This window comes from Lissotriton vulgaris, chromosome 2_1 (assembly GCF_964263255.1).
Source record: "Lissotriton vulgaris chromosome 2_1, aLisVul1.2, whole genome shotgun sequence".
Classification (NCBI taxonomy): Eukaryota; Metazoa; Chordata; class Amphibia; order Caudata; family Salamandridae; genus Lissotriton; species Lissotriton vulgaris.
The window spans coordinates 1755032699-1755058815 of record NC_141687.1 but is presented as its reverse complement, the minus strand read 5'-3'; the positions used below and the strand labels follow the sequence as shown (position 1 = coordinate 1755058815).

At 45.2% G+C, this 26117-nt stretch overlaps 1 protein-coding gene across 2 annotated transcripts in view; it reads right to left on the bottom strand.

The window, feature by feature from the left end:
• LOC147733238 (interferon regulatory factor 3-like) overlaps positions 1–26117 on the bottom strand; it is a 54802-nt gene that overhangs the window by 17112 nt on the left and 11573 nt on the right. For both annotated transcript variants that reach the window (XM_086957799.1, XM_086957800.1), the window contains exons 8-10: positions 13541–13813; positions 11772–12026; positions 7365–7754 (exon numbers count right to left, since the gene is read on the bottom strand). In XM_086957799.1, coding sequence (XP_086813925.1) covers positions 7365–7754; positions 11772–12026; positions 13541–13813 — 918 coding nt within the window. The remainder of the gene's footprint in view (positions 1–7364; positions 7755–11771; positions 12027–13540; positions 13814–26117) is intronic.

Here is a 26117-nt window from a genome sequence, read left to right as displayed (position 1 = left end):
AGTCATAACTTGCTAGACAGCACCAATAAACACATGTCCCCCCTGACACTGGTATGCGCATGTACCAGGCGTGGAGTACCCGCATGCCACTGCACCCTACTGCCCAGCGCCAGCATATGCCTGTACGGGGTAGTTTAGTATGAGATGGGACATTGACCAGCAGCAGCAGCTGCATGCGCCTGAACCCACTGAGCAGGATCAGAATGGCTTTGTACCAACACGTGCAGCAGAGCTATCTTGGAAGGATTCTGGGGTCCTGTGCCAAACGTATTTTGGCATCCATGAGTTTCCCGAGTGCCATCCCCGTGTAGCTCCTGTGACCAGGATGCTGCTTTCTCCTCATCTGCTGCTCTGCTCGGTCTCTGACCCTTTAAAAACAAGAAAACAAGATGCATGTGAACTATAATGGCCAGCTCACTCAAGGGACCTCGGCGCCTTTTGGCACGCTGGCAAAGTTACAGGCACACGTGGTCACATGTTTGTGCAAATGGCACAAAAATCCACGAGTTCGCAGGAAAATTCGCGAACTCGCTTACTTTTTTTGCAATTTCGCAAATTTCACCCATACGTAATGGGCATTTGGCATTTTCGTGGGTAGCGAAGAGGTCTATCCGAGGTTGTCCCAATATCTGAAAGAACGGTTGAAGAACTTGTGGGTGAAGTTCCCACTCGTGGATCTGTTGTGTCTGTCCTCTTAATAGATCGGCCATGGTGTTTTGTACCCCTGGAACATGTTGGGCTAAAAGGAAGATGTTCCGAGGCATAGCCAATCTCCATATCCGCTGCGCTAACTGAGAGAGTTGCAGAGAGTGTGTCCGTCCTTGTTTGTTTATGTAGTACATGGCTGTCATGTTGTCTGTGCGGACTAAGACAGCTTTGCCCAATTTGTGCTTTTGGAATACTTTTAGGGCTAGAAAAATGGCTAGTAACTCCAGGTGGTTGTTGTGGAGTAACTTTTGTTGTAGTGTCCACCTTCCTTTCATGGTGTGCTGCAGTAGGTGGGCTCCCCAGCTGGAGAGTAATGCGTCCGCTGTCATGACTATCTGAGGAACTGGCTCCAGAAAAGGTTTTTGGTGTTCCACCATTGCAGAGAGCGGTGTGTTCAACCGTCTACCAACACTAAGTCTGTTCATTGACCCTGAGCCTGGTTCCATTGTCGTGCTAGGCACTCTTGAAGAGGACGCATCTGTAGTCTTGCATAAGGCACTATGAATATGCAAGAGGCCATCATTCCTATGAGTTGCATGAACACTCGAGCTGGGAGTGAGTGCTGCAGTTCGAATTTGGTTAGAAGAGCTTGCATATCGTGGCAGGAGAGGGATAAGCTAGCGCTGTGGAGGCATTTACTGTGGCACCTAGATATTGTTGTACGTGGGACGGTTGCAGGTGGGACTTGGTGTGGTTTACTGTGAACCCCAAGTTGTGGAGTAGTTGGATGGTGGTGTGAGTGTGTTGTACACACTGACTGTATGAGCTGGCTTTTATGAGCCACTCGTCGAGATATGGGAAGACGGGAATATGCTGTCTTCTTAAGTGCGCTGCCACTACTGCAAGGCACTTGGTAAACACTCTTGGTGCTGTTGTGACCCGGATGGGAGTACTTTGAATTGATACTGCTGATTGTCTCGTACAAATCTGAGGTACTTTCTGTGAGCTGAATGAATGGGAATGTGGAAATATGCATCCTTGAGGTCTATAGTGGTAAGGAAGTCGTTTTGTAAAAGGAGAGCAAGAACCTGCTGGAGTGTGACCATATGGATGTGGTCTGATTGTATGTACAGGTTCAGTGGTCTGAGGTTGAGAATGGGCCTTAGAGATCCGTGGTTTTTTGGAATTAGAAAGTATAAGGAGTGAATTCCTCTGTTTTGCTGATGCAATGGAACTGATTCTATTGCGTTTTTTTGTAGGAGGGATGTTACCACTTGTTTGAGTAGCATCAAATGTTCTTGTGACATTGGACGCTGCTTGGGTGGTATGTTTAGGGGGGTAGATATTAGTTCGAGACAGGAACCTGACTGAATAATTTATTGCACCCACCTGTTTGATGTGATGTTGGTCCAAACTGGCAGGAATTGTTGTAGTCTTCCCCCAACTGGAGTGGAATGTGTTGGGGGAAGGGGAGGGAAGACATTGGGCAGGGGTGGAGGCAGAGCGGGATTTGTTGGTTTTGCCTCTGCCCTTATTGTTGTTACCTCTTTAACCACCTCTTTGGTAGCCCCTACTGTAGGTGGATTGTGTAGGGGCTTTGTAAGAAGTAGCGGGGCTGTCTGAGGAGGTTCCCCTGGTGGTGCCTCTGTAAGATGAGCGGCGCAAGGAGCGTCTGGGAGCTTGTGACTGCAAGGCTACCATTGATTTAGCTGTGTCTGTATATTTTTTCATTTTTTCAAGAGATACGTCCACATTAGACCCAAATAAGTGTTGCTCATCAAAGGGTTGGTTGAGGATGGCACTTTATACTTCAGATTTGGAACCTGAAATGCATAACCAAGCATGACTACGCATCAGGACACTGGTATTAATTGCCCTTAAAGCAGTATCTGCTGCATTTAGTGCACAACGAATAGAGGTATTCGTGATGTTTTTACCCTCTTGTATAAGCTCATGTGTCCTGTTTTTGTATTTATCTGGAAGGTGCTGCATTATTGATTCTAATTCATCATAATGTGCTCTGTCGTATCATACCAGTAATGCTTGAGTATTGGCAATACGCCAAATGTTTGCTGCCTGTGACGCTGTTCGTTTACCTGATGTGTCAAGGAGCTTAGACTCTTTATCTGGTGGGTGAGCCTTGCCTGATGTTTCTGAATTTGCTCTTATGTGTGCAGTAGAGACTACAATTGAGTCTAATGGTGCATGCCCTTTAATGTAGCCCGGATCTGAAGGGGCAGCCTTATATTTTTTTTCAATTCGGGGGTTGATGATTCGAGTCCTAACTGGACTTCAGGCGTGTGCTTAATAACACCTTTAAGCGTGGGTAAAATTGAAGTGGACCTTTGTGCGTTGTCAAAGGTATCTAGAAGGAAGTCTTCTTCTACTGGGTCAGTATGTAGGTCAACCCCATGGTATTGGGCAGCCCTATGTACTAGTTGGTTAAATCCCATAGTGTCCTCTGGTGGAGAAGACCTGGAGGGATATATGTCGTCTTGTGGTACATTAGGGATATCTGGGATGCTATAATCATCCCAAGGGTCAGGTGAGCCAGGAGGACTAGAAGGATCTGGTGGCTTACTATCTGCACCACCCTGTGTATCATCAGAGGTGTCATCCCTGTTATCATCGTCTGCTAACATAGTAGGAGAAGGTGTAGGGGAGTGATGTGGTAGGGGAGGAGGTGGTGAAGGGATATGAGTTGGAGGAGGAGGAGGAGGAGGTGATTTCCTTAAAGGAGAGGTTGCAATGTCCTGTTTCTTTGGATGAGGAGCAGGTTCAGGCATGTCCAATGGTCGTTTTTTAGAACTAAGATTTAGACAACAAGTTTTTGGATCTTTAACCAGCGCCTTCTGTGTAGGGTCTGGATGGAATAAGTCCTCTGTGGGAGGTAGATCCTATGGTGCTGAGGGCTTTTTCGGTGCCGAGCTGTGAGTATCTTTTGTCTTTGAAACATGTTCCCTAGCAGTGTCTTTAGCCAGTGTAACATTTGTTATTTTCGGTTCCGATGGTTCTCGGTACCGATGGTTTTTTCGGCTCCGATGGTTTTGTCGGCTCCAAGGGTTTTTGCGGCTCCGGAGCTTGGGAGTCGGGTGGCAATTTCTTGCTCGGCTCAGAGTGTGTTTTTGGTGCCGAGGAGTCGGTGCTAGTCTTCGGCGCCGAGTGCTTAGATGTGGAAGCAGCTGGCGTGGAGGAAGACAATGCTTTCTTTTTCGGTGCAGGTAGGTGTGCATCGGTACTAGGGGTAGGCTGACTCGAGCCCGAGTCGCCTAAAGGCTTATTAGGCTTCATGGGAAGCAGTGTCTCGGTGTGCAAGGGCGAGGGTGTGACCATAGACTTTGTAGAAGGTGTCGAGGAAAGGTTGGGGTTGACGTTCTTACTTATGACCCTCTGTGCCGGAGTGATGTCCTCAACGCCTGAATCTTCGGTCTCGGAGTTGCTGTCGATGCCATATTCTTGTTGTTGCTCTGGGACGTCGACGCCCTCTTCAAAGAGGTCGTCTGGGATCGAAGCGGACGAGCGAGTCATTGTTCTTTGAGCTCGGTCCTGAATCGTCTTCTTGAAGCGGAAAAAGGCACAAGCGAAACAGTCTCTGGCCTCGTGCTCCGGTGAGAGGCAAAGGTTGCACAACTCATGCAGATCGGTGTGGGGAAACTTGGACCCACATCGAGGACACTTTTTAAATTGTGTCCTTTCCATGAGCTAGAAGATGAGGCCTAGATAGGCCCGAAGGCCTTCGTCGACGACCGGAATCGAAGACTTCGGATTTGAAGAGTAGCGTTGATTGGAAAAGCGCTCGAAACAATACCGTCGAAGCTGGTGAGGATTGTGCGCCGAAGGAAAGTCGGTCCCAACACGGAGCGCAGGAAACACATCTGAACCGCGTGGGGGAAAAAACCAATCTAAGGATGGAGTTGATGCCCATGCGCACTATTGTCCAAAGGAGGAGTCACCTATCCTGTGACTTTCAAAGACTTTTCAGGACAACAACAACTGCAGACATCTTGGCCCAACACTAGGTGGCGATCTATGCAGTGTGTAATCTGCAGCTCATATGACTCGAACATGACGTTTTGCAAGTCCTATGTGTGCTAATGCAGGAAACCCTTCCTGCACATAAACAATCATCACAATGACGCAGGCATCCTTTCACCATGGTGCAAGGGTGCCTGCGTCGAAGCATGGCAGCCCATTGTGCGCTAGCGCAGGAGAGAGCACAGGAATGCAACATATTATTTTAAATATGTTGCATCACTGTGCTTTGAAAGTGCTGCAGCATGGTGCAGCCAAAGGGCTTGCGGTGCAACGTTGCAGCACTTTCTTGTAAATGAGGCCCTGAGTACATAAGGACTGCTACTTGATCAATTGTCAGAAGAGGCCGTTTGCCCAGATTATTGCCTGAGATTCTGTGAGAGACAGTCTCATCTACTGCCAGCAAACTTCGTAGATGCTACATCTTGCCTGAAGCTGCTAAAGCCGAGAACAGGAAGAAGACCGACTGAATGCTACTACAGGGTATTTGCCCTTTGCACAGAACACTGTCTTCAATCCTCCACTTATAAAGACATCCTTTGCAGTGTGTCTCTTCACCCTAGGAAACTCTACTCTGCAAGTTGCTCTGCCCTCCATATTCTCTTAGTGTCGCACATAGACGTAGGTGTTAGCCTCTAGATAACATTTTAACAATGTAGAGATATGTTCATTCTTGTTGTTTTTATAATATTCTTCGTAGTTGTTTTAGATTGTTCCTAAAAGTGTTCATTCTTCTTAGTGAAGGGAATGTGTATTACTGTGAAGAACAAAACAGGTTTGCTGCTGTAACCACGGTGTCCCTGATCCCTTAATGGGATTTTCGTAACTCAAAAGCAATAACTCCATTTCAATCCCACACTGATTAGTGTTTTGAGGGGCTACAATAACCCACCAGTGGGTGGGAAAGCACACCTTGTAGAGTTATGCCAGAGTCATAACTTATGCAGCAGTAGGGGCTGGCAAGAGAGCCATAGTGTCCTCCTACACAGATCGCTCCACTAATGGCCACTCACCTGGGTCTGCAGTGGCCGAAGCCAAGAGAGTGATAGGAGCTATGCTGCCTACCAGCTACCGGTCACCTGTGCCACCCGCAGGGTGGCTGTGTCTGCTCACTGCTGTGGGAAAGGGTTCTGTATGCTCCTGGAATTCCCCCACCCCTCTCCAGGAGATGTGGGTGGCACTGGACTACGTTAACCCCAAGACTCCGGTCGGGCAGGGTGGGGACGGGTGCCTGCTTTAGTAAAACCTGTCTCAGCTCAGCATCATTATCTCCAAACTGTGCAGCGACCACAAGAAGCACCACTCACCAGAACATTGCAGGTGTGAATTCCTGGAAAGCAAGGTCATCCCATGGCCCTCATTAAGTATAAGTGGCAGGCAGCAGTGAAGCAGCACCTCTGGTGCTGGTCTGCTCTACTTCCAAGAGAAGAGCTTAATGGGGGTCCTAAAAAGACATGTGCCCGACAGCAAACCATAGGCTGGACTCAAACAGCAATTTTTTTAAAGCCAATGCGTCAAGTGTTAGATTTGATGCTGCCCCAGAGAGAGGTCCAGCACTCCGGATACTAATGGCAAGACACATTTGCACCACAGAAAGCATGGAGTGTCAGCTCCTGTGCTTCTAGAGCAGTGATTTCAGAATAATGGAGGCAGTTTCTGGAGCAGCTGGTCAGACAACATATTGGACTTGGCATAATATGATGTCTTGCTACCCCTATAAATAGATGCCTGAGAATTTTCAAACCATTAGACATCATTTTTCTATATTTTTTACAAAGGTTCTTTGCTCCTCCTACAACACACCTTATTAGTGTGAGTGTATAAATGCAACTCAGAAACAGTTTACAACATGTAGAGGAATTACTTTATGATCCCTTCAGCAAGAAAACACAGAAGGAACTGTGTCCATCTGGGGAATGTGCTGTGGACTGATCCAAAATGTGAATGACAGCCCAGCCACCCAGTTCTAAAAGATGGCTTACTCAAACTAGCTGGTGACTGACGAGGGCGCACCAAAAGACCCTTACTCTCTGTTTATGTGCATTTGTCTGTTGTGTAGCAGTGATAATAGGTCTGGCTTCAAAGAAAATGCTACTCGTGACTCCTATAAGCAAGGCCACTGAAAAAATGCAAGTGTGCACCTGCATTTTTATCGTTGTAAGTATGAATATGTCAATTTGCCTCATTATCCACTGTCTGCAGGATAATTTGTATTTCTAGCTCACATGGATTAAATGTTATTAAAAATGCTATACACATTAGAATCATCTGCTAACCATGTAGCCCTTATCCTACAGTTTTACCAAAGATACCTTGGGCTGCGTAGTTAGCCACACTATGGAATAATTGGCGCAGGCCACCGAGGCAACATCTAAGCAGTCAAACCACACTTCCTTCCTTTTAAAAACTAGGTTAACGAGAGGAGTAAGCCAGCAGACGAAAAACTTTGGACTCATATACAAATGACTGACCCTACGGAGAGTTAAAGAAGCTACTTTGCCTATTTGCAAATAGATAGCATACCTTTTCAAACGCTTCTTTTCAATGCCATGGGCAACTCTTCTACGAACAGTAGCTACTAAATCTGTAAGATTTGTGTTGAGTGCTGTAGCTTTGTAATGAGACTTAGGGCATATAGATATATCTAAAAGAGATAAAACTAATTAAACTCTAATTTCACCCACCTCTCCAAAACGTGTTAAAATCAAAAATGCTCTCCGAAATTTCTCTTTGCAGCATTTTGGACTCCATTCTCTCTGCCATGCAGAGCTCTTCGGAGAATGCCCAGAACACCTTGCACTTGCCCAGTCGTGTAGCAACGAGTTTCTTCTCCAGGTTCACCTCGAGAAGCACGCCCCGCTGCACGCTGTCCAGCAGCCTCTGGGTGTACTCCAACTGTTTCTGATCACGGATGCTGTCTGGTCTCGGGAAATGAACAGCTTCCACCTCACCAAGTGAGGAATCTTCAGGGTTGAAAGTGAGGAGGCATCTTTTGGTCACTTGCTGGCGATGAACCTCATTCCCTTTGTAAAAGATGGTCACATCCAAACTGGAAATCGGTGGGGAATTTGAACCTTGAACAACAAAGAACAGTTTTTAGTTAAGAATGGTAAAACTCAAATTAATTTATGCAATTTTCACTTAATTAAGTTGAAGTAAAACAGAAAAGTAATGTTCTACATAGATATAGGCAACTCAGCACATTAAGGACTTGGAGTATGACTTATGGCCAAAGATAATCAAATTGTGTGCTGTCATTCTTCAGGACCTTCTGTTTTCAAGAAAAAAATAAATCCAGGCTCCCTCATTTCAACGAAGGCATCTGCTGGCAATCAGTGTTCTCTGCCTGTAGATACAGAGTCACTGGAGTTGGAAGACCTTGTTCAGCGTTCTCAGTTGAAAGCTCAAGAAACAGATTTCCAGACCGCTCTTCCGACTGTTCGGAGCCAGCACATAGAGGAGACCATGAGATGATGTTTTCCATGTTTGCACAGTGACATGTCAACGGAGAGTCATGAAGTTTGTTTGGATTTTTTCAATTTTGTTTGTTTGAAGAACTCATGCACACAGTGACTAACCACATAGTACGCAAGAAAAAAAATATTCCTCAGATTGAGACAACCTTAAACATCACAGGCCAACCATGCCAGGTCCACTGAGATCAATAGTTGCTGTTGCTATCGCCCTGACTAAAGGCCAAACCATGTCCTGGCATGGCGGATGTTGTTTGACTTGATGCAGGTGTAGCAAATCATTAAGTGAGCACTAGATGTTTGTGTAATGCAGAAGTCCAGAAATGGCCTCCATGCGTGCATTTGTACTACAGTACATGTCCCTTGCTGACCGATATTACTGGTGATGATACAGGCGGTAAACAGTTTACGTTTTGGTTGCATTCAATAACAGCTATAATGCATTTCAGTAAATCCAAGCAAAAGTAAACTGAGGCGCACACAGAGGGGTTCTTTATTAAAGAAACATTTGAGCTACTGGCTTAACTTTACAACTCAAAATGTGCACTCCCAGCATTCGACTGCAGGGCCAAATAACATATTGTTTCTAGCTATGTCACTATAGTAAGTGGTCAAATTTTTGCAAGATTGCAAAGCCTCTCTGCAACGCCCAATCCCAAGATAAGGTTTGCTGAAATATCAGTGTTAAAGTATTGCACCACCACCAATTTGATGAATAGAAATGTAATGTTTGCACACTCTTAGACAAGGGCCCCTCTTATTGCTCAGTCGATCACAATAGAGCATCAATGGCTGGCCCAAAGCAATTAGCAAATGATGCTACAAGCAGTTTTATTCGTAGCAGACTTGCTTTGCCAGTGCACCCTTCCGACCATTCAATTTTGAGGCCTGCTTCTCCAGGATACATGATGTGGTTGCCTTACGGATCCTCAGACGGTGTGAGAGACTCTCACTCACTTTCACCTACTTCTCCAACCGAGTGAATGTTTCCTTTGATAGAGTGGACACCACATTTTTATTTGTAGGGGTGCATCATGCTCACGCATAGACGGCACCCCATTTAACCTCTGGTGTATTAATGCACGTGTTAGAATTGTGAAATGTATTACATTGAAAAAGTGACATGTTTCGGCCATTAAAAAGTACAATGGCAAATCAACGTAGAAAGTGAATGTAACTAGCAGAAACCATTAACATGAAGAACTCGTGTTAAGCAATTGACTACTGCTTATGTATTAAATGTGTTTATTAATTGTGGCATTTCTGATTTAGGTAAATGCATTAATTGAAGCTGCTTTAATGTTATGCAAATGTATAAAGCTCATATGATACTTTCTTATATTAGCGGAATTTTGTAGGCCTTAAATGCAGTTCCCTGGAAACTCGATCTTTAGAATTAATAGTTGAATTTCATGCGTACTGTGGAATCTGTTCTTCCTCACGTTTTGTGTTGCAGGTGGAAGAAGCGCTCTTGTTAGATAGCATAATTTCTTTGTTTTGCTAGTCAGCCAAGGAGAGAAGAAGTTACAATTGTGTGGCTTGAGTTGGTAAAGGAAGGTCATTGTGCTTCACACAGGAAAAGGCCTGGGAACCAAGGACAAACTGTATTGAGGAAAGAACACCGGTGTCCTGTGGAAAATCACCTTCAGGACCATACTCAGCGCAGATGGCGTGACTCGCACTCGATGCTGGGAATGGGTGAGCAGCCATGACAACTCTCTTTACTGGGGCCTACCCAGGTCCCTGCTCCATTGCCTCCAGATGGTGCAGAACCAGGCAGCAAGACTCATCTGCAAAGCCCCCAAATGGCAATCTGCTAGACCCCTTCTGTCCAAGCTGCACTGGCTGCCCATTGAACAAAGGGCTGCCTTCAAAATCGGCTGCCTAATTTACAAGGCCCGGCAGACCAAGTGCCCGGCCTTCCTGAAATCCCTCATCAACCCGCACTGCCCGGCCCGTAACCTCCGTTCTGCCCATCTCCACCTGCTTACCATTCCGGCGGTTAAACTAAAGAAACTGGGTGGCCGTAGATTCAGCCATCTGGCACCCAAACTGTGGAACTCCTTCCCCTTACAAATCAAAACCTCTGACACTCTGCTGAGCGTCAGAAAGAGCTTAATGACCTGGCTCTTCTCGCACTCTCACTAGCCCTCTGCCTTTACCCTCAATCACAATTTCAGCGCCAGGAAACCTCCGGTGTCACTGCGCTTTATAAATGCAGCTTAACATTAACATTAACAACGTGGGCATTACCCCTCACTGCCAATACGACGCTGCTTTTACAACGCAAGTCGTTACAATGACTTGCGCTGGAGGGCGCTGTTGGAAAAGGAATAGTTTAATTTTCCATTCCAACACCTTCCCTACTGTAACGTGGGCTGGAGTTGGAGTAGAAAATTAAACTATTCCACTATCCAGCGCAAGTCGTTGTAACGACTTGCGTTGTAAAAGCAGCGTCGTAATGGTAGCGCGGGGTAAAAGCCCGCGTTGTCATGTCATACATCCCTGGGAATGCTACCTTTGAATACATTTTTGATGAGAGTAAGGAAAGTACCCACTTCTTTCTTGCCTTCAAAGAGAGAGCATCTTAGAACAAGCTCTGTATTGGTAGTAGCTTTATGCTACATGACCCATTGATGGAGGAGAAACTTCTTAGGAAGACTACACATGCTGACACCTTTTATCCTTCCTCCTGAAAATGCTTAAGTAGGGATGTTATCTTAGTACTAGAGTAGGGACAGACTTAATGCTTTTTACTCACCAACCCTCGATGCAGGGACACTTAGACTCGTACTTCCTGATCTTTTAGATGTTTCTTCTTGAACTAATTGTATTGCTTAGCCTACATCATCTAAATTAGAGGTGCAGATTCGGCTTCATGCTAATTCTGATGTATTTCTACATTCTCGTATTGGGGTGTCTTTATGTTCAGTTATTTTGGCTTTGTAATAAATCAACCTAACCTTAAGTATTTGTCTGTGGTTAGTATGTGTCCAAGAGAATTAAAGGTTTAATGATTGGCCTTCTGACAACTTTTCTCCCCTTTACGCTTTCATGCTGCGAAAAAGAACCATCAAATTGTGTCTGTCCAGAACTTACAGGCCCAGCCCTTTCATCTTCTAGAGGTAACAAAACGTACAGCTTCCTCCAGCTCACTAAGATGCAACACTCACAGTGCATGTCCCATCGTCCCTTTCTCCATGGGTGACAAGCAGCTCAACTAATAGCTTTGTCAATTTTTGGTTTTAAGTGCAGCACCGCCAACTAAAGTTTTCTGTTACATTATTCAATGGTGCCCCCCTCCTACTGTGTTTATTTATAACTCTGTATACAGTTCTCTGTGAGTCTGACATTCACTAGGGCTCCTGAGGTCCCGTTGGACAGTTCTGTGGAATACAACTCTAGACTGACTTTATCACCATAGAGTCTGCCTATTATATCACTGGCTTGCCTGAATGATGTTTTTTTTACAGAATTCTTCACTGTTTTCTTTACCAGCCACTTTATCCTCTTTTGAGAAAAAGTGCATGCCAAGACCAGTTTTTTTCTTGATTCCACATAGTAACTCAACCTACACCCCTGTCTTGACACTTAAACCAAGAAGATGGCTTTACTTACTTAAATGTTGCTTCTGGACTGGCACAGCAAGAGGTGGGTGTTGTTCCTGCTCGACATTTCCTGACTGAAAGCCGTACCCGTTCTCAGTGTGCTGGTGCTCTGGTATGGCTGGGTTACCCCACTGCGACCCATTTGTGTGGTAGCTGTTCTCTAAAGGGCTGCAGTTCCTGCTATAGTTGGCACCGTTTCTGGAAGGCACTTCTTGAAGGTACCCATTTTGGGCACCGTGGTGACCGTTGTAATTAGCACCAGTTGCTAGGGAAACAAAAGATGTTGCAGGCATAATTAAGATGGGTTACCCAGGACAGATTTAAAGCCGAGAGTTTAGCATCACAATTCGAAGCATTTGCGATGCATTCTGAAATTGGAATACATCATCATTTAAATAAAATATAGTCACTTTTGAACTTACATTAGCCAATTTTCTTGGTTTTTTAAAGAATCAAATTTCAAGCCATCAGCTAGCTTTCACAAATTCATCAGTGTAAGTAAACCTCCCGTTATGGCAAGCGTAAAGGCGAGTGTTACATGCCGATTTTAGTAGTACCTACAATCACCTTTACCAACACAGTGACTTTATTGAACTTGTTCGAGGTTAAGAATGCAAAAGAGTCAGATGAAAGATCTTGTACTATTTAGGTGACTTGGATAGATGCTGTAATAAACATATTTTGCCCCTATTTGAATGAGCCAAAGAAAGAATTCTATGTTCGATTTTATCCTTGGTAAATAAAGAAAAATAAAGGCCGCTGTAACCATCGTACAGCTGGGACGGATGGTGCTACTGGGCAACCATATCTGACACCACCATCTCTCCTTGTGAACATTTATTATAAGGTTCTATTTATGTGAGTCCTCCTATCTGCCAAAGAGATACAGAACTACTCTCTATTGCCTGGTCGGACCACATCGTTTTTCGGAGTAACTCAGTCTGCAAGAGGAATGTGGATCGCATGGGGCAAGCATTGCGAGGAGTGACCATGGGCTGAACATTCAACTATACCTCTAGTTGAGGGAGAATGACATATCTTGCTAAGTGTGGTGGCAAATTTTAGACACATGCTTTACTTTGTAGGGTGAACACTCTTTGGGCGTGGGAGCAAAATGAAGGCATTTGCTGCTGAGCATAAGTCAGTTGGTTATTTTAGTCAAACGCTTGCACAGTTTGGAAAATACTACCCATTTGCGGTAGTCCTCCACATGCTTGGTTGTGCTTGTGCAGGGTGGTATGTGTGGAACACGGCACTGTTTTGAACACAATAGGGCTCTCATCAGCACATCTGATGAGGACTGCATTTGCCAATATTGTGGATACTCTTTAACAATCCCTCACACACATTCGGAACTGGCAATCCAAGCCCGACACTATATCTCACCAACTGGCCCATACTGACACATTTGCCGGTTGTATCGCACAAAGCAAGTGCCCTTTAACCTCCCCATATCAGCTCTTGGGTTCTTTTGTGTTTGTGACTCTTCCATCTCAAATGATGTCATCATTGTTGAAGGGCCTTAAACTCTTTGCAATGGAAGACACTGCCATTTTATGATCATGTGTATGGGAAACCAACATGGTGGAATCAGCGAAGGTATCTGGGCAGGGAGCCACTTTGAAGTCTCCAGACGGCTTAACCAACCTGCCTCAATCCCTTCTTAACTACCCCTTGCCTGAGCAGCCTTTGATCCCCATGTAAGCTACACCCCAACTTCTCCATCAATGGTACAGGGGAAGCATTAAAAATTACATAGCCTATCAGAACAGCGCTCACCTGCGTCTTGGTGCTGGTTTCCGATGGGGAACATTGCAGCCTGGTGCTGTGGAGAACTGTCCTGTCGAAAGGCTGCTGTTGGAGAGGAAAATCCGTTCTTGATGGGGCTGTGCGAGGGCAATGCTGGCTTGTTGGTCCACTGTGAACTCCAAGACTGGAAGGTATTCTCTGCAGCACTGTTTCCTATGGTGTAGTCGACCCCATTTCCGACTGGTGCCCCTTGTGCATATCCATTCTGGATGATGGTTTGGTTATTGAACATGGCTTTGTTTTCTGGGAAAGATTGGTGGTTGGAATTAAATAGACATTAGTGCAGCTGAAAGTAAATCAGCGATTTAATTTAGCATTTCACTTAAACCAGTTCTGCGACAGAATTATTTGGATAGCTTTACTTGGTGCACATGATGCAGACAAACGTGTAATGCCAAGACAACAGTACAGGTATCTGAATCCTGAGTGCAGCAGGGAATCTTGTTATAGGAGAAGAGCAAACTTGTAAATAAATACCTAGCATAAATTATTAGCAACAATAATGCCAGCTACATTTAAGAGAATTAGGATGGTAACAAAGAGATGGTCCAAAAGATAAAATATGGCATTATTACAGAGGATGCAGAGCAAAGACACAAAAAAAAGAAATATAAATCAACCAGACCCATTGAGGAAGAGGTCACTGCAGGAAGAAGCACAGGCATTTCACACTTTCTTGGTTGTTGCCCAAAAAAGTCAATGAACACTTTCTTCCGGACCGGCAATACACAGAATATTTTGTCCATCTTTTATTAATATTTATAGCATTTTGTTCCTGCAAGACTTAACTTCTGCTTCTCTACTTTTTTACACTATTCCGTTTTACAGAGTATTTTCATTTTGTTTTCCAGTTTCGACTATTTTAGTATCAGTCTGCAACATAATTAGAAAGGCCCTGCGGCCCTTTTTGCTGGAATTCACCTTTTTACATAGAACCAGGTGCCATAGTATTAAGAAAGGGCGATACATTATCGCCGCTTTTATCGGCAGGAAACTGCCACTAAAGCGGCGATGATGGGCTTGATAATATGTCCTTGTGAATCCCATAGCAGCTCAGGTTCTGGTGTTAACCTGGGCTGCTATGGGAATTCACAAGGGCATATTATCAAGCCCATTATCGCCGCTTTAGCTGCAGTTTCCTGCCGATAAAAGCGGCGATAATGTATCGCCCTTTCTTGATAATGTGGCCCCAGGTCTGTTCTCATCAACTTGTACTGCCTTTTTGAAATGGTTAAGTGGTGGCAATAAAAGAAGCAATGGAAAAGCCAATAGGTCTGGTCTCAGTCTACAGTCACAGGCACATCTCACTCCCTTCACTCACACTGCTCCGAATCACACAGGTACAACCCTCACTCTACAATCACACCTTTAACCATGTAGTCAGTCAGTCATATGGATTACCCTGCAGTTGCAAAATACAATTTATGGGATGTTGGAGGAAACCAATAGTGGAGGAAGGGAAAGGCAGGTAAGTGGGTGGGGGAAGAAACACAGACAAGGGATGGAGGGACACAGAGGGAGGGTGAGAAGTACATAAATGCCATCTGAAAAAGACACACTCTGGTAGAGTGCTTAAACCCAATGATGTAGCGCCTTAAAAAATGAGCAGTGGACAGACACAAGTAATGTGTCCATGCTCCAGGGGAGTGACAAACATACAAAGAGGAAATAAGCCTTTGTAGGTGGACCACTAAAAAGAAAACAAATGTGAGTGACAATGAAGACAACCAATCATAAGCAATGAGCGGGCTGTAAGTCCACTGGTGGAAAACAAAAGATCTTGGGTGCTGAAATCAGCAACCTCTGAGCTCACAGCTCCACACGCACAGAATCTTTAGAAAACTGCCTCAAGGAGGTACACGTGTAAGTTAACACTTTCTTATAACCAAGCCAAGAATACCCATAATTAAATCAAAATAATGCATGTGTAAACACAAACACACACACCTCTGAATAACCCAAAGCTAAATATTACAAATGTATTTGTGCAAATTAGGTAATAACATTGGACATATTACTTGACGGTCCATATTACTTGACGGTCAAACCCACCCCCAACATAAAATAACCAAGCACAAGGTAACACAACTTGACATGTATGTGCAAAGAGCAAGTCCCTATGGGGTGCCTTAGTGCTGTATGATAAATTATCATTGTTAACTATATCAACGGTACTCAGGTTACCGACGTCCGAGGATAAAAGGCCTAGCAGCCTGGACCTGCACTGGGTGCATTCATTAGATCACTAAAGTCACAGACATGTCGCTCTATAGAAGGTGCCTTAACCCTTTAAACCAACTGTTCCCCAAGACATCTCAAACAACCAATAATTCTAGGAACACATTAAAAGATGTGTAAGTACACAGTGGTTGTGAAGCTGCAATAAAATAATGAAAGCTAACCTGGATTGGGCGTAGTGAAAGATCACATAGACCTTTGCGTCAGGTATGTTGATACACAGAGTTCATGCTACTACAATAACAAATCCAACCACGGCACCTTGTTTGTATATAGCGCTTATTGTTTGTGCGCTGCAGTAGAAGAATGAAAGCTTCCCAGCATTCTAATCTGCAGCATATTGTTAGCACATAGACCTCTGCAGCAGGTGCCCTCGATGACTGAGTGACTTAGACAAAGAAGACAAACGTACAACACAGAGGCAGGAGCAGAGGACCCAGAGGTGCTTCAGACACCACCCAGACAGTCTGAGGACTCTGTAATTCACCAAGGTATAAACTAACCTTGATCACCCGTTCAAAGCGCTTGGAAACCCTCAGCGTTAACCCTCATGTCCCACCTGCTGTTTACTTAAGGGCAATTTAATTTTTCTGCCAGCCTCTTGTTGCGCACAATTACATGCCTCGACATTTGATGGCTATAGGAAATGGCATCTAATTAAGGAACATATTTACTGGAGAAGTGGCAGAGAGTGGCGTTAGCCGCCTTGGCTTAACACCACGGTCCACCACTTCTGAAACGTAGGGATGCACCATATTTACAACAACATTTAAACAATCAAACACTGCAACACTCATTGCCCTCCCCTTTTACCCTAAGTACAGAGTGAAAGGGGGCCTTATTTACAAGGCAGCGTTAACCCACTTTCAGTGGCTTAACGCTGCCTTGTAAATAAGGCGAAGCACATATCGCCACAGGAACGTCACTAAAAGTGACATTCATGTGGTAATAGGGGCTTAACATATGCCCCTAAGTGTGCACATGATACTCTGGCAAATAGCGGTCTGTGTTTATTGGCAGGGCTGAAATGTAGCATCACTCACTTTGTACACCAATAATAACAATCATCATACAGCCGGGACTGAGCAATGCATAGTTGTATTAGGCAGGTAGCTTCAATATGGATCAGCCCAACAGGTAGTCTGATTGAGTGTACCGTTATAAAGTATATGGGAAACAGCAAATGCTTCAATGTTCAGCAGCACAGGGCAGTACGTGTATTCAAATGTTTCTGAAGCAAAACTTTTTTAACAAGGTCACTGTGTCACGTGCTCCATGAGGCTGTGAACTGAAGAGGGTGTTAGGTGCAGACTACACCAGAAGCTCTGGGCTCATAATGTGCTGTCAGCCTCAGGCGTATGCCGTATTCTATACAGACTTCGGATTCAGAGGATCCGACGTGCACATTATGGCAAAACAAAAACAAACAAAAAACATCACTCTTTGAGTTAGTTCCGTATCGAACTGTTAGGTGAGACAGTAAAATAATTTGTTTTCTTTTCGAGGAACTACGAGAATCTTTAAAAATAAATCTATGACAACGGTGTCCTGAAGCGTACACAGTAGTAGTACGAATTTACAGCTCTGCTGGTTGATATTCACCAGCTGGGGCACGACTCTGTGTGCAGCCTGGTGTGTCCACATGTGTATCTGGATGAGAGAGTGAGTGCGGCAACGTTGACACTGAAGACCAGGGGCACGAGAAACAAGAAATAATAAGAACAAGCATTAGCATAGCCAATAGGTCTCGCCTTTGGAACCTTATAAGTATTTAGTTATGCAGTACAATATCCTTAGTGCAACAACATCAACTGTTGCAAGTCTAAACACTTATAAGGTCCCAAATGAGAGACCTATTGGCTATGCCAATGCTTGTTTGTTTTGAGAATCTGGTCACCCTATCTTAGAACCAAGCAAGGCCTCTGGTTCAGCTCTTCCCATTAATTTTTTCTGGCCTGCCAGCGCACACCTCTACCCCAAAGCCTCTCACTGAAAGATGTGAACTCTAGCACTGCCATGCTCGCACTGGAAGGGCACAGGTTTCTCCACGTATGGAGTTAGGGAACGCACACACACCACTCTAGCCTTTCACAACAGCACCCACTGCTGACTCTGCAGCAGAAGGAGAATCATTAACAGGCACCAGCCGTGAGCAGCTGGAATGAATGATGCACCACCACTGCTGGATTCTTGACAGGGAGCAGAGGACTGCCTGCTGTCAAGCCATGGCATTATTGAAAGCAGTGAGCGCTAATGAATGCCTTACCATGCATAGCAGAAGTCAAAAGTGCTTCGGCACTGCACACTACCACCACCACGCCACCAGTGCTGGAGGACTGAAAGAGAGCAATGGGTCCTTATCTCATACCACAGTCAAGCTAAAAGCACCAGTGAATGTCTTACTGTAATCAACAGGAGTGAATGGCGCATCGGCACTGCACACCACACACTACCACCACCATGCTACCAGTGCTGGAGCCCTGGCAGGGAGCAAGGGGTCCTTGTATCATAATAAAAGCACCAATGAATAACTTACTGTGCATAGCAGGAATCAATGGTGCTTCGGCACTACACACCAAAGAAAGAGAATGCATGTGTACCTGTGTGTGACAGAGGGCGAGAGAGAGAGTGTGCATGTGTGTGTGCATGTGTGTGAGAGAGAGAGCTTGTGTGCGTGAAAGAGAGAGAGTTGTACGGCGAGCAGGTATATCTAATCAATGAGAGGAAAGGTGCCCCACGGCACCGGTTCTCATGCAATCTTTTCGAGTTTTTAGGTATTTCAAATGCTGTGTTGTTTGGATCTCTGTAATGTATACATGATTACGTCTGTCACCTCAATAACATACTTCAGGATCAATAACGCGATTTAACATAGAAAATATTCACCTCTGATGCAAGCGCTTGAGGTAGGGATTGTGTGCGTGTATTTGTGCGCAAGCACGCGTCCATTGCCTACGCACCACAATGTAAAACTCTAATTAAATTTTTCCATCGCAGAATCTATGCCATCGATATACAACCTTTTCATCTAGAAAATAATAACACATTCAAAAAGACAAGGAGAGAAAAGGAGCCTGTTAGAAATTTAGAAGTTGGTCGCAAACTGCGCGCTGACAAAGATAACAAGCACAAGAGAGCGTGCATGTGTGCCTGTGTGTGAGAAAGAGAGAGATTGTGCATGTGTGCGTGCCTGTGTGTGTGTGTGTGTGTGAGAGAGAGGGGGAGAGAAAGGAAGAGAGAGAGAGAGAGAGCGTGAATGTGTTCTTGCCTATGTGTGAGAGGGCGAGAGAGAGTGTGCATGTGTGCGTGCATTTGTGTGTGAGAGAGAGGGATAGAGAGAGCTTGCGTGTGTGAAAGAGAGAGAGAGCTGTAGGGAGAGCAGGTATATCCAATCAATGAGAGGAAAAGTGCACTGCGGCACCGGTTCTCATGCAATCTTTTCGTGTTTTTAGGTATTTCAAATGCTGTGTTTTTTGGATCTCTGTAATGTACACACGATTACTTCAGTCACCTCAATAACATACTTCAGGATCAATAACGCGATTTAACGTAGAAAGTATTCACCTCTGATACAAGCGCTTGAGGTAACGAGTGTGCGCGCGTGGGTGTATTTGTGCGCACGCACGCGTCCATTCCCTACGCATCACAATGTAAAACTCTAATTAAATGGTTCCATTGCAGAATCTATGCCGTCGATAAACTGCCCTGTATAATTACAATTTTTTTCAACTAGAAAATAATAATACATTCAAAAATACAAGGAGAGAAAAGAAGCCTGTTAGAAATTGGTCGCAAACTGTGCGTCGACAAAGATAACAAGCGCCTCGCGCAGCAGCATGGCAGGGGAGAGAGGAGGGTGCCTGCGCGAATCCCTTGCGGGAGCGAGCAGCAATGCACCATAATTGATAACATATGGTGCCGCTGCTCGCTCCTGCAAGGGAATCGCCAAACGCGCACTTGTTGCCATTGAAAGCAATGCAACGCGTGCACGTTTTTGGGCGAAAAAGGGAACCGACGGCTGAAGGTCGTTTTCCTATGCAGCGCATGCGCGCTGCGTAGGCGAGACCTAAAAAGCACTATCGGGGGAGCAGCAGACAGGCGAATACTGAAGGGGGAAAGAAATAGTACCTCAATCACATTGGGAGCAGCGGACGAGCACAGATTAACTTGAATCAATCAGTGCTTTGTCCCTGATCGGAAATGATGTTTCGATTGTACAGCCAATTAAGAAGGCTGTAAAGAACAATGACGTGAAGCCAACAAATGGTTTGCAGTGGGCGGGCTCCAAACCCTTTTTGTATGCAACAGTGTCTCACAAGCAAGACACATGTGCTAGTGCATACTCTCGCAGGCTCGACCCTAAAATTGGACAAAGAAAAAAAGATTCCCAAACACAAAAAAATAAAAATAATAGATAAATGAAAGGAAAGATTGGGTGACATGCCCTACCACTTATGCATGACATTTTGTTTGCAGATGTGCACAGGACAAATGTTGTTACTGAAATTGAGAGTTCTCAAACAATAATGGAGCTTAGAGGGAATACGGAAAGGGTCGCCCTCCACTCACAGTCAATAATATACAATGAGACCCAGTCCAACTGGCGAGCAAATCTATCAGTGACATATGGGGGGTCAAATACATCCCACTCCCCACTATTCTCTTATCCACATAATAATGAGATAATGCACTGTGCTCTGCCTTGTTTAAAATATCTGTTCTCCACGACAACCCAACAGAGCGAAGATCTCAGAGTGACCTCACTCTTAGTTGTTCACAACAGTCCACACCACACATTGGACTTTACTCTAAATAGAGGAAACATGTGCGAGAAGCAAGTGACCCCTCACGGAAACACCACCAAGCGGGGTAACTGGTATGCAATTTCCAGACAGGCCCCTGTCTCATCATCGGTGGTCACTTGCTCCTCGGGAAAATAAAGGTGATAGAAAAGAAGACGTGTCCAAAACAAACAACATATAAAGTGCTGCAGTGAAGTGCAGAAAACTCTGCTAGTGACAAACACACACAAACATAATGATGGAGTGCCTAAAACCACACACAACACACCAATCCCTTATCCACTTTTATTCGTAGGGTGGTGATTGCGTGCTATTGAGTATTAAAAAGGCTGGTAGCTACTCATGCATACCATTACCTACAGTGCCGACATGTTTCACTGCTGTATAACGTAGAGCAGTTTCATCAGTATGTAATAGTAGCGTTAAGCGTGTATGACACTTGTTGCTCAGTCTCGAGTATAGGTGTAGTATACATGAGATGCTTCATGGCATAACAGCATAAGGAAAACTACAACTGTGTATTTGTTTCTTCCATTTTGCAGATATAATATTTTTATTACAAATCAAGGGGCACAGTCACGTTTGGAGTATCTAGGGTCCCAGTTTGATAACGGAGTGGCTGGTATGCATAGCTTTGCTGCTCCTGGGTAAATATTCCTCACACTACCACTTGGCATATACCTTCATAGTATACCTCTGGCCAGCCTAAGTCTACATGTTTTTAACCTTGTACCTGTTCTCCATTGACAGCACGTTACAGAGCTGAGTGTCCAAAAAGAGTGAAGTGGCAGCACTTGAGTGCAGCCCTGATGAAACTGCTCTACGTTATACAGCAGTGAAACATGTCGGCACTGTAGGTAATGGTATGCATGACTAGCTACCAGCCTTTTTAATACTCAATAGCACGCAATCACCACCCTACGAATAAAAGTGGATAAGGGATTGGTGTGTTGTGTGTGGTTTTAGGCACTCCATCATTATGTTTGTGTGTGTTTGTCACTAGCAGAGTTTTCTGCACTTCACTGCAGCACTTTATATGTTGTTTGTTTTGGACACGTCTTCTTTTCTATCACCTTTATTTTCCAGAGGAGCAAGTGACCACCGATGATGAGACAGGGGCCTGTCTGGAAATTGCATACCAGTTACCCCGCTTGGTGGTGTTTCCGTGAGGGGTCACTTGCTTCTCGCACATTTTTCCTCTATTTAGAGTAAAGTCCAATGTGTGGTGTGGACTGTTGTGAACAACTAAGAGTGAGGTCACTCTGAGATCTTCGCTCTGTTGGGTTGTCGTGGAGAACAGATATTTTAAACAAGGCAGAGCACAGTGCATTATCTCATTATTATGTGGATAAGAGAATAGTGGGGAGTGGGATGTATTTGACCCCCCATATGTCACTGATAGATTTGCTCGCCAGTTGGACTGGGTCTCATTGTATATTATTGACTGTGAGTGGAGGGCGACCCTTTCCGTATTCCCTCTAAGCTCCATTATTGTTTGAGTGCTTTGTACGGCGGCTCAGCCGTGAGAGCTTAGCATCCCCTTATTTGGAGGATCAGCGGTTTTAAATTTACCTTACATGTGGACCCTGTGGTTGGTGAGGTGCTATACTACTGTTACAGGTTTTCTTCTGGAGAGTGTGTAGGAAATTGTGACCAAGAGTGACCTTAGCTCTCTTGCCCTTCCTTCTCCCCCTTATTGGTGTAGGCCCCCACTTCTAAATGGATAAAAACTGTCAGGCCTTCACTGAGGAACAGATAGCGGCTATCCTAGCAGGCCCATCACTACTACCTGATAATCCATTACTTAGCAGCACCACAGCTAGGGAAGAATGGGAGAAGCTTAGTACCCTGAAAAAGAGGCAGGTCAGGATTGCTTTACATGGGGCGCTTATGACTGAATATTACAATGCAGGCGCGGCCCCAGCTAGTCTCCTTGTAAGAATAGAACCCCGCATCTTCCTTGACGATAGCAGGTTTAGGCGAGATTGGAGCTTCATCGCTAACAAGTGCACTAGAGATTGGCTGATTTTGATTATCAGCACGGCCAAGCGGCTGAGTGAGGAACTATTGAAGGAAATACTGGAATTGGAAGAATCCATACAGAGGGACACCACACTGTTGGATACCAAAGAACAACTCCAAAGTATCCAGGAGGACCTTTCTGAATACAGAAACTATATGGTAACTCAAAAATTGAAAGGCCTCACCCGTAATCTTGAGAGATATACACATGAATGGGCTTTTCCCTATGTGAAGGACGAGTACTACACAGCTCCCCAGGAATCTCAGTCCTTTGGAGGAAGACAGAGGGGCCGAGGGGGCAGACAACAACCAAGACGGACCCCCAACCAGTGGACCTTCGACAATACGTCCAGTGAGGACGAGGAAGAAACACCTCAAGGTAATCGGGTGAGATTCCAACAACAGAATCAAACCAGTGAGGACTTGGGGGCACTCCTCAGGTCTTTTTTAGCCCAAGGCCAAAGAACAACCAACCGGGGAGGTGGTCAAGGAGGCGAAAGAGGCAGAGGAAATCACACCAATCAGCCGAACCAGCAACGCCAACAATGGCAGACGTTCTCGCCGAGGCTGACCCGCAGCAGAGGCAGGACCCAGAAGTAAGCGGCAACATCGTAGTGAATCTCTCTGATCATGTCCTGTCTGACAATGAAAAAAGAGTACTGAACAAGGGTTTGGGATTCGTTCCTACTCCTACTCATGACGCATTCAAATGCAGAATTGAGTTTCAGGAAACAATGAGAAAAATTAAACTCAAAAAGTTTTTCAAAGATAAGCAAACATTAGAGAATACCACCTATACCTCTAATCTGAGAAATCCTTCCACTTTCTGCCCGCCCACTTCTGTGGTAGGCCCAGAAATAGTGGTTTTTGAGTCTCTGGTCTTACAGGACATAGAAAAAATAGAAAACACGAAGAGACAGTTCCATCATAAAAACATGACTAAAGAAGACTGGGAAGCAGTTAAAAGCCTCCAAAATAATCACACGCTGACTATAAAATCGGCGGACAAGGGCGGTGCTATCGTCCTTCTTAATACCACTGATTACGAGGCCGAAGTACTACGCCTCCTGAGTGTCAGGACCAATTATGTACCGCTTAAAAAAGATCCGGTGGAAGAATTGTCAAAAACCATTCGCGACATGGTTGGGATCGCTAAAGAAAGAAAATGGATTTCGGTTAAAGAGGCGGAGTTCCTTGTAAATACCAGCCCCAGGACTCCGTCTTTTTACATCCTCCCAAAGATCCATAAACCCACTCGTCCACCTCCGGGTCGCCCGATTGTGGCGGGTATTCAATCGATTTTGGAACCGCTATCCCAGTACGCGGATTACTTTCTCAGAGAATCTGTAGTCACCCAAAAGTCCTTTGTCAAAGACACGACTGACATCCTAAAGGTACTTGAAGACATCCATTACGACCCTACAAATGAATTCTTTGTCACTATTGACATCGAATCCTTGTACACTTGCATTCCCCAGGACGCGGCGCTGGTGGCAGCAGCCCGCGCCCTGGGTGACCAGGAATGGTTCTATGACACTACACAGACATTCGTGCTGTAGTGTATAGAGCTAGCCCTTACCAAGAACTACTTCTGTTACAAAAATCAGCTTTATCTACAGGTGTCTGGCACCTCTATGGGGGCTACTATGGCACCCAGCATAGCTTGTATCTATGTTGGACAGTTCGAGGAGCACGTCATCTATCATAACAACAACCCCTTCCAGAGCCAGATCCGGCTCTGGAAGAGATATATAGATGACGTGTTCTGCATTTGGTCAGGAACGGAGGAACTCTTGTTGGAATTCCTTAACTGGCTGAATGCACAAGATGAGAACCTTAAGTTCACTTGGACATATGACAGACACAAAGCAGTGTACCTTGACCTCGATATTGAATACAGTATGGGCACCATTAACACCTGTGTACATCAAAAACCCACAGACAGGAATTCCTTGCTCTCGTATGATTCCTTTCACCCAAGAGCTTTGAGGGACAACTTGCCCGTAGGGCAGTTCCTGAGGTATAGACGTAACTGTTCTAACACCAGCACCTTCTTGGAACAATCTGAAGTATTGACTTCTAAGTTGACCAATAGGAACTATCCTATGAAGGTAGTAAAACAAGCCAAAAAGAGAGCTCTCAACACCCCTAGGAGTGCTCTTTTAGAAAAGGCTACCAAGAAGAGGGACGACTGTATACCTGTGGTCATGACGTTTGACCCTATGGCCACCAGAATCCGCCAGTCCATCCGTAAACATTGGTCCATCCTATCTAACAGTGAGTTCCGCATGCCACCCCCGAGATTTGCATTTAAAAGGGCGACCAATTTGAAGGATAAACTGGTACACTCAAAGGCCCCCCAGGCACCAACTGATCACAATTCCACTGTACCCAAAGGTCACTTTCCGTGCGGGACATGCTCTGTATGTCCACTCACCAAGAAAAGCAAAAGTGTGAGTCTCACATCAGGGAAGGAGTGGTTTCAAAATCAGTTTAGTAACTGTACCTCCACACAAGTGGTATACAGGCTAACGTGCCAGTGTGGATTGCAGTATATAGGTCTGACTTCGCGCAAGATCAAAGTGCGCATACAGGAACATCTCAGCACAATAAGAGCAGGTAAATTAACAACAAAGCTCGTTCAGCACTTCTCTACTGAAAAACACACCTTTCAGTGGACAGTGCTTGAGAAAATCACAGGCTCCCCCCAGAACATTGATGAGATCTTGCTGGCTAAAGAATCGCGCTGGATCTATAATGAGAAAACTGATAGAGTTGGGCTCAACGAAATCATTGAATGGAACAGGATCAAACTGTGAACCTGGGTCTTATGTTGCACCACTCTGGGTCCCCCTCTATGTTTTTGGGTCATGCCTCCGGGCCAAACTTGGGTTCACGATCTCCCAGTTGGATCTAGGAGTGGTTCCGTGTAAACGTGCCCTTCCTGTGCCCAGAACCCAGTCTCTCCATATTGGATGCCCCTTGATGATTATTTCCTTTCCAGCACAGCACTCCCTGACTGTGTGTTACTCTGGAGCTACGGGGGTTCTTATTACACTACTTTCAATATGCTCAGGGGGGTGAATTGCACATGATATGGTCTATGGGGACAGTGCTATACCTAGCATATCATTCATTTGCTTATTAACTATTTGAACTAATCAGTGTGTCCTGTTTCACTTTTTACATATGGGGGGAAGTTCTGACATTCTATGGCATTATGTCCCTGCCCTCCTAGTCTTAATACCCAGTATATTTGCCAGGGCAACGCCGCAGTGGTATAGCACCTTACCCCCTAGATAGGGCTGGGCCAGTGTACACTGCTGTAGTGATTGAAGCCTATTGACTAGGCTAAGATGGCCGCCACGCAAGGAGTCGCGATCACGTGATGTGACGCGATGGGCGTGGCTGCACCGGCGCTGCGTTCTTGAGTGCTCCTGGTGTGGGCGTCCGACACGGCTGAGGAAAGGCGTCTTCCCAGTTAG